Raw genomic sequence first — 15,219 nt, 5'->3', positions numbered from 1 at the left:
AAGTTCCAATCTATATGGCTGATCAGTATTGCCATTCTGACTTTTAACCAAAATTAGAAACTACATGGAGTGTCCACAGTTACACTGGGAATTCAGTCATCTGGATTTGCAGATTAATCAGCTCAGGAACAACTGAAAAAGTTTCAAGAATTTTGTGTTTTTAATATTGGAAGTACGAAAGCTTTGGAATATTTGTGTGATACAGATACTTGTAGACATCCATGCTGATTAACAGCATCGAATAATGTTCCTTTAGGCTAGGTTCAATCAACACTTTCCCAGAGTTTAGCTAGCTGTCAAAAGTATTTCTGTGAAATTTCTCATTGAAGTGCCATTTGTGCCATTAACAGTTAATATTTAAGGTTCAAACTGTCTTTGGGGACTGAGCTGTCTCTGGGAAATGAAGTGTTTTGGATGCATTTTTCCCCCCAGACTTTGTATTCCAATGTCTTTAAGACAGAGGAAATGAATTAGGCCATTTGGTCCATTGAGTCTGCTCTGCTGTTCCATCATGGCTGATTCTCCTGCCTTCCTGAAACCTTTGACCCTTTTATGAATCAAGAAACTATCAACCTCTGCTTTAATTATACCAAAAGACTTGGCCCCTAGAGTCATCTGTGGCAATGAATTCCACAGATTCACCACCTTTTGGTGAAGAGATTCCTCCTCATCTCTATTCTAAAGAGATCTTGAATTCTGAGGTTGTTTATCTGGTCCGAGACACTTTCACTATTGAAAACATCCTCTCCATGTGCATTCTATCTAGGCCTTTCAACATCACCAAACTGCAAATTTTTTTGAAAGTGTTGCTTCCTCAGAAATTTCCTTTGGTTATGATAGACCTCTTGAATCTGAACACAAATGCAATTTCAGATTACTTATATCACATAGAAATTTGAAGAAATAAATTAACTTTTGAATATAATGCATTTAATTGCATAAATGGTGTTCAGTGGTTGAAAAATGTCTTGTTGATGATTTTTGTTTGTACTTGGTGTCTGAGGTTTCTTGCTTAACAATAATCAGCTAGCATCGATGGATTCCAATTGCCCGGATACTGTTTCTTCATGACTGTAGTTCCTGGTGAAGCTTTTCATCATGCTCGTCACTGACAGCACCAAAATTTGCAGGGAAGAAGTCTAAATGGGAATGCAGATAATGAATCTTTAGTGACATGTTGTACTTCATGGTTTTGTATGTTTGAAGCATGTTGTCAACTAGCTACATGTAGTGTGGTGCTCTATAGTTGCCAAGAAAGTTTTCAACAACATCCTTGATTGTCTTCCTTGTGATTTTCTCTGTTCCCACTAACAGTTTTTTGAATTGCCTGTCATTGATGACCTGTTTGATATGTGGACCAACAAAAATGCCTTCCTTAATCTTGGTATCAGTTATTTTGGGAAACATCTATCTCAAATATCAAAATCCTCAGGGAAATTTTTGTGCCTAGTGACAGCAAATTCCATCCTTGTGGTCTTGAACCTAGTAATTCTACTTTTGACGAACTCAAGTCTTGAACCAGGTCACTTAATTCAGATTGAGTTATCAGATGAGGCTCACTCAGCATAAATCTGTATCAGTATTTCCATTCCTGGCTTGTGCATCATGGCATCTTTGGCTCTTCTAGACTTCCTCTGGTAGCTTTGGTACTGGAGGACTATTGTCATGTGGTCACAGGTCTCATGGCTGAAGGGAGATTTAGGTATTCAAAGGATTTCTTGTTTTTAGCTGAGAAACGAGACATTGGTCAGACAGAAGTAGTAGTCTGTCACATGGTTCTGCTCTCGGCATATCATTGGAACAGCGAATGGCATTGACTTCCGAGTACCTCTGAGCCAAGTTCTAAGATCAACAATATTGTGCAACAAATGTGAGGCGCCCAGGCTTTGGTTTGGTGGCCAGTTTTACACCCAGAGTGAAGCTCATAGGCCTTCTTAATAAGAGGAGTCATCCTCTGTCTTTGAGATTTAAGCATATACTCGACACTAATATGATAAAGTATTGCAGCTGTTGCAACATTGGTGAGGCATTTTAATATCATGTATACTCCTGAAAATATAACTACTGTACTTATAATTATGCACAATATGCGCGTAGAGCAATGTCCGTGTAAATGGAATACATAGAACAATGCATGTGTGATGCTTTCATTGCCTCTCGAAAACCTGTCCTGCCATGCAGTATCCACCCTGTCTTAGCATGCTCAGGCATGCCTGAAAAGATAGAGGTGATCTCAGCTTATATTGTGGGCAACATTTTAATTGACTTGAATTATTAATTGAAATAACAAATGTAAGTGGTTTAAAAATATGGTGCATGATGGGGAAATTTCATGGTGTTTTAATGATCAGCAGCCAAAAATCCATAAGATGCAGCCAAAAGTATTCAGGAAGCAAAATGTTTGTTGTCCAGTGTATTTGATAGGTTTCAATTAGATTTCAATGAGAATGTCTAAATGTTTCAGATTCTTTAATGTTTTGCAGTTGGCGCTGTTTGTTAAATAAATGTACCTCATCTTATTTTGAATTTTCTCTTATGTGATATGTTACCTCTCTATTTGATTAAAATATTTCTTTCTGTCAATATATGGATCTTGATAATCTATCTTGCATATGCTGGATGTGATTCCTGTGATCTAAAGCTAACTGATTATGTAATTATCACAGATTGAATTTTGCTGTCTCTCTCTCATTCAGTTCTCTTTCAGATCAAACTGTCCTGTGTACTTACCCTCCCACAAATTTCCTCTTCCCAACTAAGGATTCCACATGAACTAGTGTGACATTTTATTTATTTTTAATAGATATTTAGGAGAATGTGCTATAAAAGTTGGGGTCTTCAATATATAGGTAGATAGAGAAAATCAGGTTGGTGCTAGATTACAGGAGGGGGAATTTCTAGAGTGCCTATGAAATGTCTTTTTAGAGCAGATAATGGTTGAGCCCACTAGAGGATCAGCTATTCTGAATTGGGTGTTGGGCAATGAACCAGAATTGATTAGAGAACTCACATCCTGAAATTTGAGGAAAAATTAAGGTCCTTTGTATCAGAGTTATAGTAAAGGGAGTTAGAGGCATGAGAGGAGTTGCCTAGAATTGATTGGAAAAGAACACTGGCAGGGATAACAACAGTGCGTGGAATTTCTGGAAGCAATTCGGAAGGCACAGGTTATCTACATCCCAAAGAGGGGGAAGTATTCTAAAAGCAAGATTACACAACAATGGCTAACAAGAGAAGTCAAAGCCAAAGAGAGGACACATAATAGAGCAAAGATTAATGGGAAGTTAAAGGATTGGGAAGCTTTTAAAAACCAACAGAAGGCAACTTAGAAAAAAAAACATCATTAAGGTGAAGATGGAATACAAAAATAAGCTTGTCAATAATATTAGAGGATGCCAACATTTTTTTTCAGATACATAAAATGTAAACGAGAGGCGAGTGGATATTGGATTGCTGGAAAACAATATCCCAGAGTAGTAATGGGAGACAAGGAACTAGAGGATAAACTGAATAAGTATTTTGCATCAGTCTTCACTGGTGGAATTACACCATCAGTATGGTGGAAGTTCCAGGTGTCAGAGGGCAAAAAGTGTGTGAAATTACCATAATTAGAGAGAAGATTCTTGGGAAGCTGAAAGGTCTGAAGGTTGGTAAGTCACCTGGACGAGATGGTGTACACTCCAGAGTTCTGAAAGAGGTGGTTGAAGAAATCCAGGAGGCATTAGTAATGATCTTTCAAGAATCACTAGATTCTGGAATGGTTCCGGAAGACTGGAAAATTGAAAATGTCACTGCATTCTTCAAGAAGGGAGAGAAGCAGAAAAAGGAAATTATAGGCCAATTAGTGTGACCTCAGTGGTTGGGAAGATGTTGGAGTCGATTATTAAGGATGAGGTCTCGGTACTTGGAAGCACATGATAAATTAGGCCATATTCAATATGGTTTCCTCAAGGGAAAATCGTGCCTAATAAATCTGTTGGAATTCTTTGAAGTAAAAAGCAGGATAGATAAAGGAAAATTTGTTGATGTTGTGTACTTGGATTTTCAGAAGGCCTTTGACAAGGTGCCAGACATGAGGTGGCTTAATAAGCTATGAGCCTATGGTATTACATGAAAAATTCTAGCATGGATAAAGCAGTGGCTGATTGGCAAGAGGCAAAGAGTGGGAATAAAGGGAACGAGCCTTTTCTGGCTGGCTGCCGGTGACTAGTGGTATTCCACAGGAGTCTGCTGAGACCGATACTTTGTTAATCATTTGGATAATGGAATTGATGGCTTTATTGCAAAGTTTGCAGATGATATAAAGATAGGTAGAGGGGCAGGTAGTTTTGAGAAAGTAGAGAGGCTACAGAAGGAAGGCTACAGAAGGACTTGGACAGATTAGGAGAATGAGCAAAGAATTGGTAGACGGAATACCGTGTCGGGAAGTGTATTGTCATGCACATTGGTAGATGAAGAAAATACAAAACAAGGTGCAAAGAGACTTGTGAAGGGTTCCCTGAAGGTTAATTTACAAGTTAGTCTGTGGTGAGGAAGGCAAATGCAATGTGAACATTCATTTCAAGAAGACTTGAATGTAAAAGCAAGGATGTAATGTTGAGACTTTGACACTGGTGAGGCCTCACTTGGAGTATTGTGAGCAGGTTTGGGCCCCTTATCTTTGAAAGGTTGTGCTGAAACTGAGAGGGTTCAGAGGAGGTTCATGAAAATAATTCCAGGATTGAATGACTTTTCATATGAAGAGTGTCTGTTGGCTCTAGGCCTGTATTCACTAGAATTCTGAAGAACAAGGCTTGACCTCATTGAAACCTATCGATTGGTGAAAGGCCTTGACAGAGTGGATGTGCAGTGGAGATGAAGGGGAATTTCTTTAGTCAGAGAGTGGTGAATCTGTAGAATTCTTTGCCGCAGGCAGCTGTGGAGGCCAAGTCTTAATGTATATTTAAGGCAGTGATTGATAGATTCTTGATTATTCATGGCATGAAAGTATACGAGGAGAAGGCAGGAGATTAGGCCTGACAGGAAAATTGGATCAGCCATGATGAAATGACAGAGCAGACTTAATGGTCCACATGGCCTGATTCTGCTCCTATATCTTATGGCCTTACGGAGTTTTGTTTCTAAAGTTGTGTTAATAACTGTGGACATGCTGTATTGTGGTTGTCTCTTGAAGTTAGAGCACTAAAGTGTAGACTTGTAATTTTAGAAGAAAGACACCTGATAAAATAATTTGCATAACACTCCATTTATAAATTTTTTTGTTGATTGAAAAATGCTGAGCCTATGTCCCAAAATAATTTCCTGGTTAAAATAGAAGAGAGGTGAGACATACTGATAAAAATAGCTTCTAATTTACTTGTATGAACACTTCAATATATCCATAATTTCACTTGTGTGGAGGATGGGGAATTGTTCGTTGCATTCATAGAAGTCATGTCAACTTGCATGTGCATCAAGAAATGAGAGCTGGAAAAATACATTTTTATTCATTTAGCACCACATACAAAATGCTAGAGGAACTGAGCAGCTCAGGCAGCAGACGTGGATGGAAATGAACAGTTGACATTTCAGGCCAAGACCTGAAAGGTGAGGGGAGGAGGAGGAGTACAAACTGGTTGCAAATAGGTTGAGTCCAGGTGAGAAAGGTATGTGGGTGGGGGAAAGGGATTATGGGGAATGATGTGAAAAGCTAGAAAGTGATTGGAAGAAGGGCCGAAGGAGTCTGATATCAGAGGACTGTAGGCCATTGAATATAGGCAGGGAACCAGAAGGAGGTGATGGGTAGGTCATTCTCTGCAACTTCCACAATCTCCAATGGGACCCCACCATCAGGCACATCTCTGCGCCTACTTTGCTTCTCTCTCCTCATCGATCTCCCACCTGGCATTTGTCCTTGCAATCATGCTTAGTGCAGATGCCATCCCCTACACCTCCTGCCTCGCCACCATTCAGGAACCGAAACAGTCGTTCTATGTGAGGTGGTACTTCATCTGCCAATGTGAGTCATTTATTGCATCTGGTGCTCCTGATGTATCCTGCTGTACGTTGGTGAGACCTAACACAGGCTGAGAGACCACTTCACTGAGCACCTTTGCTCTGTCTGCTGCAAAAGCAAGAATATCCTGCTGCCTAGCCACTTCAGTTCTGCTTCACGTGCACATTTTTACACTACTTTCTCTACTGCCACAATGAAGCCAGATGCAGGTTGGAGGAGCAACACATTATATTCCTACTTGGTAATCTCCAGCTTAAATGGTATAAACATCAACTGTTCATTTCCTTCCATCGATGCTGCTTCCCCTGCTGAGTTCCTCCACCTTTGTGTGTGTTGTTCATATTTTGTAGCATCTGCAGAATTTCTTGTCTGTACTTTTATTCATTAACTTTTTTCCACATGAATTCTGTAAGAGGATTTTTTTTAGCATGCACCTGAACTTTTTAGATGATGAGTGAATAGTGTAAGAGCAAATTTCAGTTTTCTGAGCAGCTGTGGCATGGGGTTCGCCTATAATTATACTGGAACACATATATTAGCAATATTTGAAGTTAATTTTGTGTAATGAGAGCCTGAAAGAGTGATTTAAAAATTTTGGAACAACCTTTGTCAAAGTTATATAATGACTCCGATCATCAAAGCCAAAATTGGATCTTGATTCTTCAGTATTTGCTTAAAGCTGTATTCATTATTCTGTATATATTATCTGTAACAGGTATAGCAAGGTTATTAATGGCATTTGTAAATTGTTCCCTGATGTTTCTTAGAAATATCAAATGTCCTCTCAATTGTGTATTAAGCAATCCCTTTTGGATTGTTGGTCCTAAAAATACTGATGGTATTGAGTCTATCATAAAATTTAATCATGGGAGTCTATCATTGAAATGTAATGTATTATCAGCAATTTGATATTACGATTGTACTAAAACAAAAATACTTCAGCTGATTTTTACTGATAATGGATTATCTTTTCAGACCAGTTCATTTACTGTATTTGTGTTAAATGGTATTGTTGCAATTAAAGAATTTTCCTTTTTTTTATACTTTTATTTTTTATAGGTCTAAATCTGATGATTTATCAACTGCTATTCTGAAGCAGAAGCATCGACCTAATAGATTAATTGTTGATGAAGCAATTAATGAAGACAACAGTGTGGTTTCACTGTCTCAGGTATGCTGATAATTATGTAGTTGGAGCAAAGGTTTTTTAAGATCCAAAGCTAACGCCTGTTTCCCAATGTCCTTTTTATACCTTTTGAAGAATGCTAGAATGGTATTTCAAAGGGGCTCTGCAGTGTTCAGTCTAAAATGGCCATTCATTATTTGTGACTTCAAATATTAATTTACCTGGGAAGTGTTCAAACTAAACTTGTTAGTTGAGCCTCGTTCTAGTTTCTCCTTGCTGGAAGCCAAGAAGTGAAAGTAATTTCCGGATGTGGTAGATAAATATCTCGTGTTGGTTTTCTCTTCCCTTTCCCATTTCTCCCTCTACTACAACCTAACATTACATGTATGATTAAGTTTGATAGTAGTTTGAATTTAACTTAAACTACATGGTGTTTTCCACTTGAAATGTTAACTGTTTCTCTTTCCACAGACACTGGTTGATATGTTCAAAATTTTCCTGCCTTTTCTGTTTTCATATTAGATTTCTAAACACATGGCAATTAAAAAAAAAAATCCACTTTGAAGTCCCAATGAAGGACCTGGGCCCAAAATATCAGCTATTTGTTCTTTTCCACAGTTGCTGCCTGATCTGCTGTGTTCCTTCAGCATTTTGTGTTTGAACCATTTTGATTTCTTTAGATCCACTCCACGTTTGCATTATATTTGATGCTGGTACTATATGGAGACAAGTAAATAATTTTTGTACAAAACAAAAAATTATAAGCCTAAGCTCATGTACTGCTGTTTTATTATGTTTAACCAACTTTCGTAGGTTTTGAGGTAGTATAGACTAGTGGGCCATGTTCATTTTGTTTAGAAATTTGAGGTGTTGAATAAGCATAGTTTGAAAACTGACCTATAATGCAGATTTTTTGTGTTCATACTTTTCTCAAGAATTGTCACATTTTTTGCAAATGGAGTAAAAAAAACCTCGAGGCTGATTTATATTAAGAACTCCAACAGCTGCCTTTTTATATAACAAAAGATTTTAAGCTATCCCATTCTGTGGTATTTTGAGGAAATCAATAAGCTATTACTGTTGCTGCTGTGAAATTCTGGTTCACAAATGTTTACAATCTTTAAATTATTAAAATGCACATTGCCTGTGTTCCCTTTAGTTAAGCAATATTTAATACAAAGATTTTTTTTTTAAAAACCTGGCAGTTGTATATCCCTTGTGTATCTACAGTGGTGCTAGGAAGTTTGTGAACCCTGTAGAATTTTCTCTTTTTCTGCATAAAAATGACCTGAAATGTGATCAGATCTATGGGTAACCCTAGTAATTTCTAAGGTAGGGACATGTTTAGCACAACTTTGTGGGCCAAAGGGCCTGTATTGTGCTGTAGGTTTTCTATGTTTAAATGATCCAATATTACATGTATTTGTTGGAAAAAGTATGTGAACCTTTTGCTTTCATTAATTGGTGTGACCCCCATGTACAGCAATAACTTCAACCAATGCTTCTGGTAACTGTTGATCAGTCTTGTACATCGGCTTGGAGGAATTTGATGCCATTTCTCCTTACAAAACTGCTTCAATTCTGTGGTGTTGGTGGGCTTCCTCCTTGCATAAACCGCTTGCTTCAGGTCCTTCCACAACATTTCTAGAGGATTAAGGTCAGGATTTTGACTTGGCCATTCCAAAGTCTGAATTTTCTTTTGTTAAAGAACCTGACTATTCTGTTGTTGATTTACTCTTATCTTTGGGATTATTGTCTTGTTGCATATTCCAAATTCTATTAAGCTACAGGTGATAGAGTGCTACCCTGATATTCTCCTGTAAAATGTCTTGATAAATTTGATTTCAATAGACAATAGGTGCAAAAGTAGACCATTCGGCCCTTCGAGCCTGCACTGCCATTTTGAGATCATGGCTGATCAATTCCTTATCAATACCCGGTTCCTGTCTTGTCCCCATATCCCTTGATTCCCCTATCCATAAGATACCTATCTAGCTCCTTCTTGAAAGCATCCAGAGAATTGGCCTCCACTACCTTCCGAGGCAGTGCATTCCAGACCCCCACAACTCTCTGGGAGAAGAAGTTTTTCCTTAACTCTGTCCTAAATGACCTACCCCTTATTCTCAAACCATGCCCTCTGGTACTGGACTCTCCCAGCATCTGGAACATATTTCCTGCCTCTATCTTGTCCAATCCCTTAATAATCTTATATGTTTCAATCAGATCCCCTCTCAATCTCCTTAATTCCAGCGTGTACAAGCCCAGTCTCTCTAACCTCTCTGCGTAAGACAGTCCGGACATCCCAGGAATTAACCTTGTGAATCTACACTGCACTTCCTCTACAGCCAGGATGTCCTTCCTTAACCCTGGAGACCAAAACTGTACACAATACTCCAGGTGTGGTCTCACCAGGGCCCTGTACAAATGCAAGAGGATTTCCTTGCTCTTGTACTCAATTCCCTTTGTAATTAAGGCCAACATTCCATTAGCCTTCTTCACTGCCTGCTGCACTTGCTCATTCACCTTCAGTGACTGATGAACAAGGACTCTGAGATCTCTTCGTATTACTCCCTTACCCAACTCTATACCGTTCAGATAATAATCTGCCTTCCTGTTCTTATTCCCAAAGTGGATAATCTCACACTTAATCACATTAAACGCCATCTGCCAAGTATCTGCCCACTCACCCAGCCTATCCAAATCACCCTGAATTCTCCTAACATCCTCATCACATGTCACACTGCCACCCAACTCCCTATTTCATTGTTCCTGCAACGATTGAAAGCTGTCTGGGCATTGAAACAGCAAAGCAGCCCCAAACTGTGATGCTCCTTCCACCAAACTTCACTTTTCTTATGAGGTTTTGGTGTTGGTATGCAGTGTTGTTTTTCCTCCAAACAGCAATGTGCATTTCTGCCAACGAGTTCAACTTTGGTCTCGTCTGTCCACAGAACATTGTCTCAGAAACATAGTAGAACATAAGGTGGTCTTTTGCAAACTTGAGAGTGCGGCAATGTTTTTTTTTGAAAGCAGTGGCTTCCTACACGGTGTCCTTCCACGGATACCATTCTACAGTGTTTTTATTATAGTGGACACATGAACAAAGACTTTAGCAAGTTCTTGAGATTTCTGCAGGTCTTTTGCTGTTACTCTTGGGTTCATTTTCACCTCCTTCAGAATTGCACAATGTGCTCTTGGTGTGATCTTTGCAGTATGCCCACTCCTAGAGAGAGTAGCAACAGTATTCAGTTTCCTCCATTTGTAAACAATTTCTCTTACTGGGACTGATGAGCATTAAGCTCTTTAGAAAAGTCTTTGTAGCCTTTTCCAGATTAATGCATCTCTACAATTCTAAGGTCCTCTGAAAGTTACTTGATCAAGGAATGGTACACATAAACAGTTCTTTCTTGAGAGGAGCAAGTTTTGTTAGAAATCTGGCTTTGGGTGACTTTTTTATAGGGCAGGTCACCTTGACAACCCACACCTCCAATCTCATCTCATTGATTAGAACACCTGACTCCAAATAGCTTTTGTGGAAGGCATTACCCCAGAGGTTCATGTACTATTCCCAACAATCATGTTGTATTGAATCATTTTCTCAATAAATAAATTAACAAGTAGAATGTTATTTGTGTTATTTAATTGGGCTCTCTTTATATGTTTAGGACTTTCATGAAGATCTGAGCACATTTTAGGTCATATTCTACAGGATTTAGAAACTTCTAGCGCCACTGTATACTAGAATTATGTGCAAAGGTTATTCAGTGCCTTTTGGGATGCTGGAGCTAGAAAATCCAAATTCTGCTTCAACAGCTAAACACAAACTTTATGTAGCAACTTCCAAATGTGTTAAAATGGACATTGGATTGAAGATTTAAGTGATCATGCAATGTGTTGAGCAAAGTGGTTTTCACTTGGTTTACTTTGCATTCAATGAGTGTTAATATTGTTTCAGCAGAGAATATTCCACAAAGTAATCTGTATTTGTATTTGTTCAAGGTATGCCATAAAAGCTCATGTTTGCACTTGTGCATATTGCTCCTGCTCTTTAGGTCTGCACTTAACCACTGGAAGTGATATTACATTGATTGCATAAAGTTATTTAATATTGCTAAATTTTAAATTTTCTTCGGCCTGGTTCTATAATTTCTTTGCTTTTGCTTCTTTAGGCCTGTGTAACATAAAGGAGCAATATAACTGAATTATATTGCCTATTTATGTAATGTTCATTTTATTATGAAGCTAGCATATGTTTTAAAACAGATTCCACACATCAAATAGTAATCAAAGAAAGTTGAAGATGTACTTTGTCCATCATGAAATAATTATTTGTGTTGAATGCTGTGTTTTACTTAAATAGAAAATGTGTATGTTAGAATTTCAGTTGAGGAATAATCTGCTATCTTTAGCTTTTTTTAAAATGTCAGGTTGTTTTCCAGTTTAATATTTGATCTTTTTGCTCTTGATCCCTGAACAAACCCTGAGATGCTGTGCATTGTTAACTCTTCCAACAAATTGCAAACCATTGTCCACATGTTCCTCACTTCTGGCTAGTGTGCACAAACCCAATCTAAAGCAAGATCAGCACTTTTCTTGTTGTGATAATACTGAGTTTTAAAGTACAATGAATTATAATCTGCTTTATTAGACCTTTAGATGCTTCTGGAATGAAAGTTTTCTATGTAGTTATGAGATGTACAAAATTTTGAGTATCAAATATGCATTATTTAAATGGGGAGAAATCATTAATGAGAAGATAATAAATTGAAATACTGTAATTAACCTTTTTGGTGAAGTTGGCAGATAATGCATGACTTGAAAATGATGTCATTTAACAATTATTGTTTAGTGCATCATGACTTTATTTGATGCAGTTGTTATGTGTAAGAAATGAAGATCTCAAATCATTAAAAGTTTTTTTCAAGTGAATGTTAAAGAAATGCTCATTCCAGCTTTTTTGGAAACTGTTCAGAAATCGTACTGCAGTTTCTTTACTTAAATGAAGACGTATTGATTGTAAGTTATTTCTCTTGTTTGGAATTTCATCTTGCACCTTGTCTGGATCGCAGTAATGTGTAGCATGTGAGTGAGTATGTTTGGGCGATTTGCACGTTTCTGCCATTCTTTTTGTAAGTGGCTGAAATTTAATAGTTATGAAAGGCATTGTAACTGAGTGGCTAAGATAACAGTAGAGGTACATAAGGAAGATTCATCAGCCAGAATAAAAAATCCCCATCAGGAAGTGAAACAATGAATCAAGAGTGTCATCAACAGTTTTTTTTTTAAAGACTGTCTATGCACAAGGCATTTTGAATTTTCTTTTGGCTTATTTAGGTTGGGCATTTTTGCCTGTGCACAAAAGTTGACTATGTTGCACCTGCTCCCCCATTTTTAAGCTTGATTTGAATCTCTTCTATTAAAGATTTTATCAAATTACACACATTAACATTGCATGTGACTTTTAACAGCCAGTTGTCAATTTCTTTTTTCATTTATCTTCAGAAACTTCTAACAATTCTGTAAATTAGTTTCAAACTTTTAAATAACACTCTGTAATATGCTAGAGACACCAGATTTGTGGGGGAACCAGGAAAGGTGTTAAAATACATATCCAATCATCTTCCTGTAAACAAGCAAGAAGCATATTAAAGACACAAGATTCTACAGATGCTAGAAATCTTGAGTAATACACATAAAATGCAGGAAGCAGGTCAAGCAGTTTCAGTGGAGGGGGATAAACAGTTGACAGTTTGGGCCAAGACCCTTCCATCAATCCTGAAGGCTCTTGCCTGAAATGTCAACTGTTTATTCCCCTATTGATGTTGCCTGAAAAGTATGTTAAGCAATTAAGCAGAACTTGTTTTAGAACCTTAAAAGTTATACAAATTCAAAGAAATGGAAATGGCATATAGCAAGTTTCTTGACCTCCTGCAAACATGAAAATAACCTAGAATCTCTCTAAAGGTGAGCGCTTTATTTAAATTTTAGTGATGCTGACAGGCTCAGGAGAGCTGCTTGATGCCGTTAAAAACTGTCTTGGCTACCATAGTTAATGTTCTTCCCCTCTGAGTAGGCTTTGTCTGGTGGTGAGCTATAGCTTGTCAGTTTGGCTCCTTTCCACATTGAGGGCTTGCTTATTAGTTCTTGCAGCTTGGCATGAAGTCTAAAAGTGGTTTGACCTTCCTTGCTGCCACAATGCTCTATCGAAAATATGCTTGTTCATTGCCCAGCCTGAAGGTTTGACCCCAGATATGCCAGAAGTTGTCATTGGCAAAGAGAGTTAGTGAAAACAAGTTTTTTTTTATACTGAAAATATTTCTGAAGGTGTTGCAAAATAGTAACTTCAAAATGTTTTTTGTTGAGATTTCTGCTAAAACAGTGCAGTTTCCATTTCCAGGCAGTTGTATGGCATGCTGTATGTGTGAAATGCTAAATTTCTCAGAGGAATTTTGGCTTTATAATTGCAATTCAACTCATCAGAGAAGTGCTGTTGTTAATAATTCTAAAGTCCAATCATGGTGCTTTGTAGAAATATTTCTAAATGAATACAAATACAAATAAAATAAAATTTAACTTTCCTGCACCCTGCATAGGTGATTGAGTTTTAATGAGCGGAATTTCTCCCTTTTATTTACTTAAATAAGCATTTTTTCAGTAACTGATAGTTTCTAAACAACATTCTTGGCAATTTCTGTATTCCTTCCATAATTTGATCTTGCATAATCTGTTTTGTAGCCTCAACCTCAAACTTGCTTGTGTGATGTTTTGTGGTATTTGTGAAAAGATTTAATGTCTTTTACATTGGATGCTATTATTTAATGAACCAAACTCATCAATTTGACAGGCAAAGATGGATGAACTTCAGTTATTCAGGGGAGATACGGTATTGCTAAAAGGAAAGAAGAGAAGAGAGACAGTTTGTATTGTTCTGTCAGATGATACATGCTCCGATGAAAAAGTTCGCATGAACAGGGTTGTGCGCAACAACTTGAGAGTTAGACTGGGTGACATTGTAAGGTAAGAGTAGTTTAAAAAGTTGGCACTGTGGTGGTTGGTCTGGAATTGTTTTTTTTCTTGTGTTGTGGGGTTTGGGGAGGACACTAAGCTCACTTGTCTTTAATTAGGTGCTTTTTTGTTAAATTCTCTTCCTTTGTAGCATATTGTTATTGTATGCTTAACCTTGCTCTGTATTAATGCTCCTCACTGGGATTTGGGGTTTTTAATTTTGTAAAATGTTTTGAAAACTAATAAAAAAAAATTAGGAGAAAAAAAAAGTTGGCACAACATCGTGGGCCAAAGAGCCTGTACTGTGCTTTACTGTTTTGTGTTCTAAGTGTTTATTGGAGAATGATGAAGCACAACTTCATGTGATTTAGTGTCTTGGTGTATTACAGCATGGAAACTGGCCCTTTCGCCCAATTTGTTCATGCCAACCACCATGGTGACCTATAGTCCTATTTGGCAAAGATCCCTCTAAATCTCACCTGCATGTGTAATTATTGAAATGTCTTGCAAATGTTGTTATTGTAATGGCTTCTATGGCAGCTCACACTGTTTATGCACCATTCTTTGGTTGTACTTTTGGTCCCTTTCACCTTTTTGCCCTCTAGTTTTTAATTCCCCTTCCATGGAATACAGGCCACGTGCATTCAGCCAATCTGTACCCCCATGGTTTTATACACCTCTAACTTTACCTGTAATCTCCTATCCTCTAAGTAATTAAGCTCTTGCTTGCCCAGCATCTCCCTATAATTCAAACCCTTGCTTTATGAGGGTGCTGCCAGGGGTCCTCCCTGTACTCTTTCCAGTTTAATTGTCTTTCCTTTAACAGAGTGACAAAACTATTATTAGTTATAATCAACTATAGTATCACATCCCAGTGTGATGTGACTTCACTGTTTTTGAAAGTTTTATTCTTTTGTCTTCAGCATTCAGCCATGCCCAGATGTAAAATATGGCAAACGAATCCATGTACTTCCCATTGATGACACAGTTGAGGGTATTACTGGAAACTTATTTGAAGTCTATCTCAAACCCTATTTCTTGGAAGCTTATAGGCCAATAAGAAAAGGTGAGCTACAAGACAGTTTAATGATTT

General features: G+C 37.7%; 1 protein-coding gene across 1 annotated transcript in view; it reads left to right on the top strand.

Annotated features, from left to right (window-relative positions):
* The window catches only part of vcp (valosin containing protein), a 40,375-nt gene that overhangs the window by 5,764 nt on the left and 19,392 nt on the right, over positions 1–15,219 (top strand). Inside the window, exons 2-4 of the mRNA XM_073064346.1 lie at positions 7,055–7,166; positions 13,966–14,138; positions 15,050–15,192. Of these exons, the coding sequence (XP_072920447.1) occupies positions 7,055–7,166; positions 13,966–14,138; positions 15,050–15,192 (428 nt within the window). The remainder of the gene's footprint in view (positions 1–7,054; positions 7,167–13,965; positions 14,139–15,049; positions 15,193–15,219) is intronic.

This window comes from Hemitrygon akajei, chromosome 13 (genome assembly GCF_048418815.1).
Source record: "Hemitrygon akajei chromosome 13, sHemAka1.3, whole genome shotgun sequence".
NCBI classification, from domain to species: domain Eukaryota; kingdom Metazoa; phylum Chordata; class Chondrichthyes; order Myliobatiformes; family Dasyatidae; genus Hemitrygon; species Hemitrygon akajei.
The sequence above is the reverse complement of the archived record's forward strand: the minus strand, read 5'-3'. Positions and strand labels throughout refer to the sequence as shown.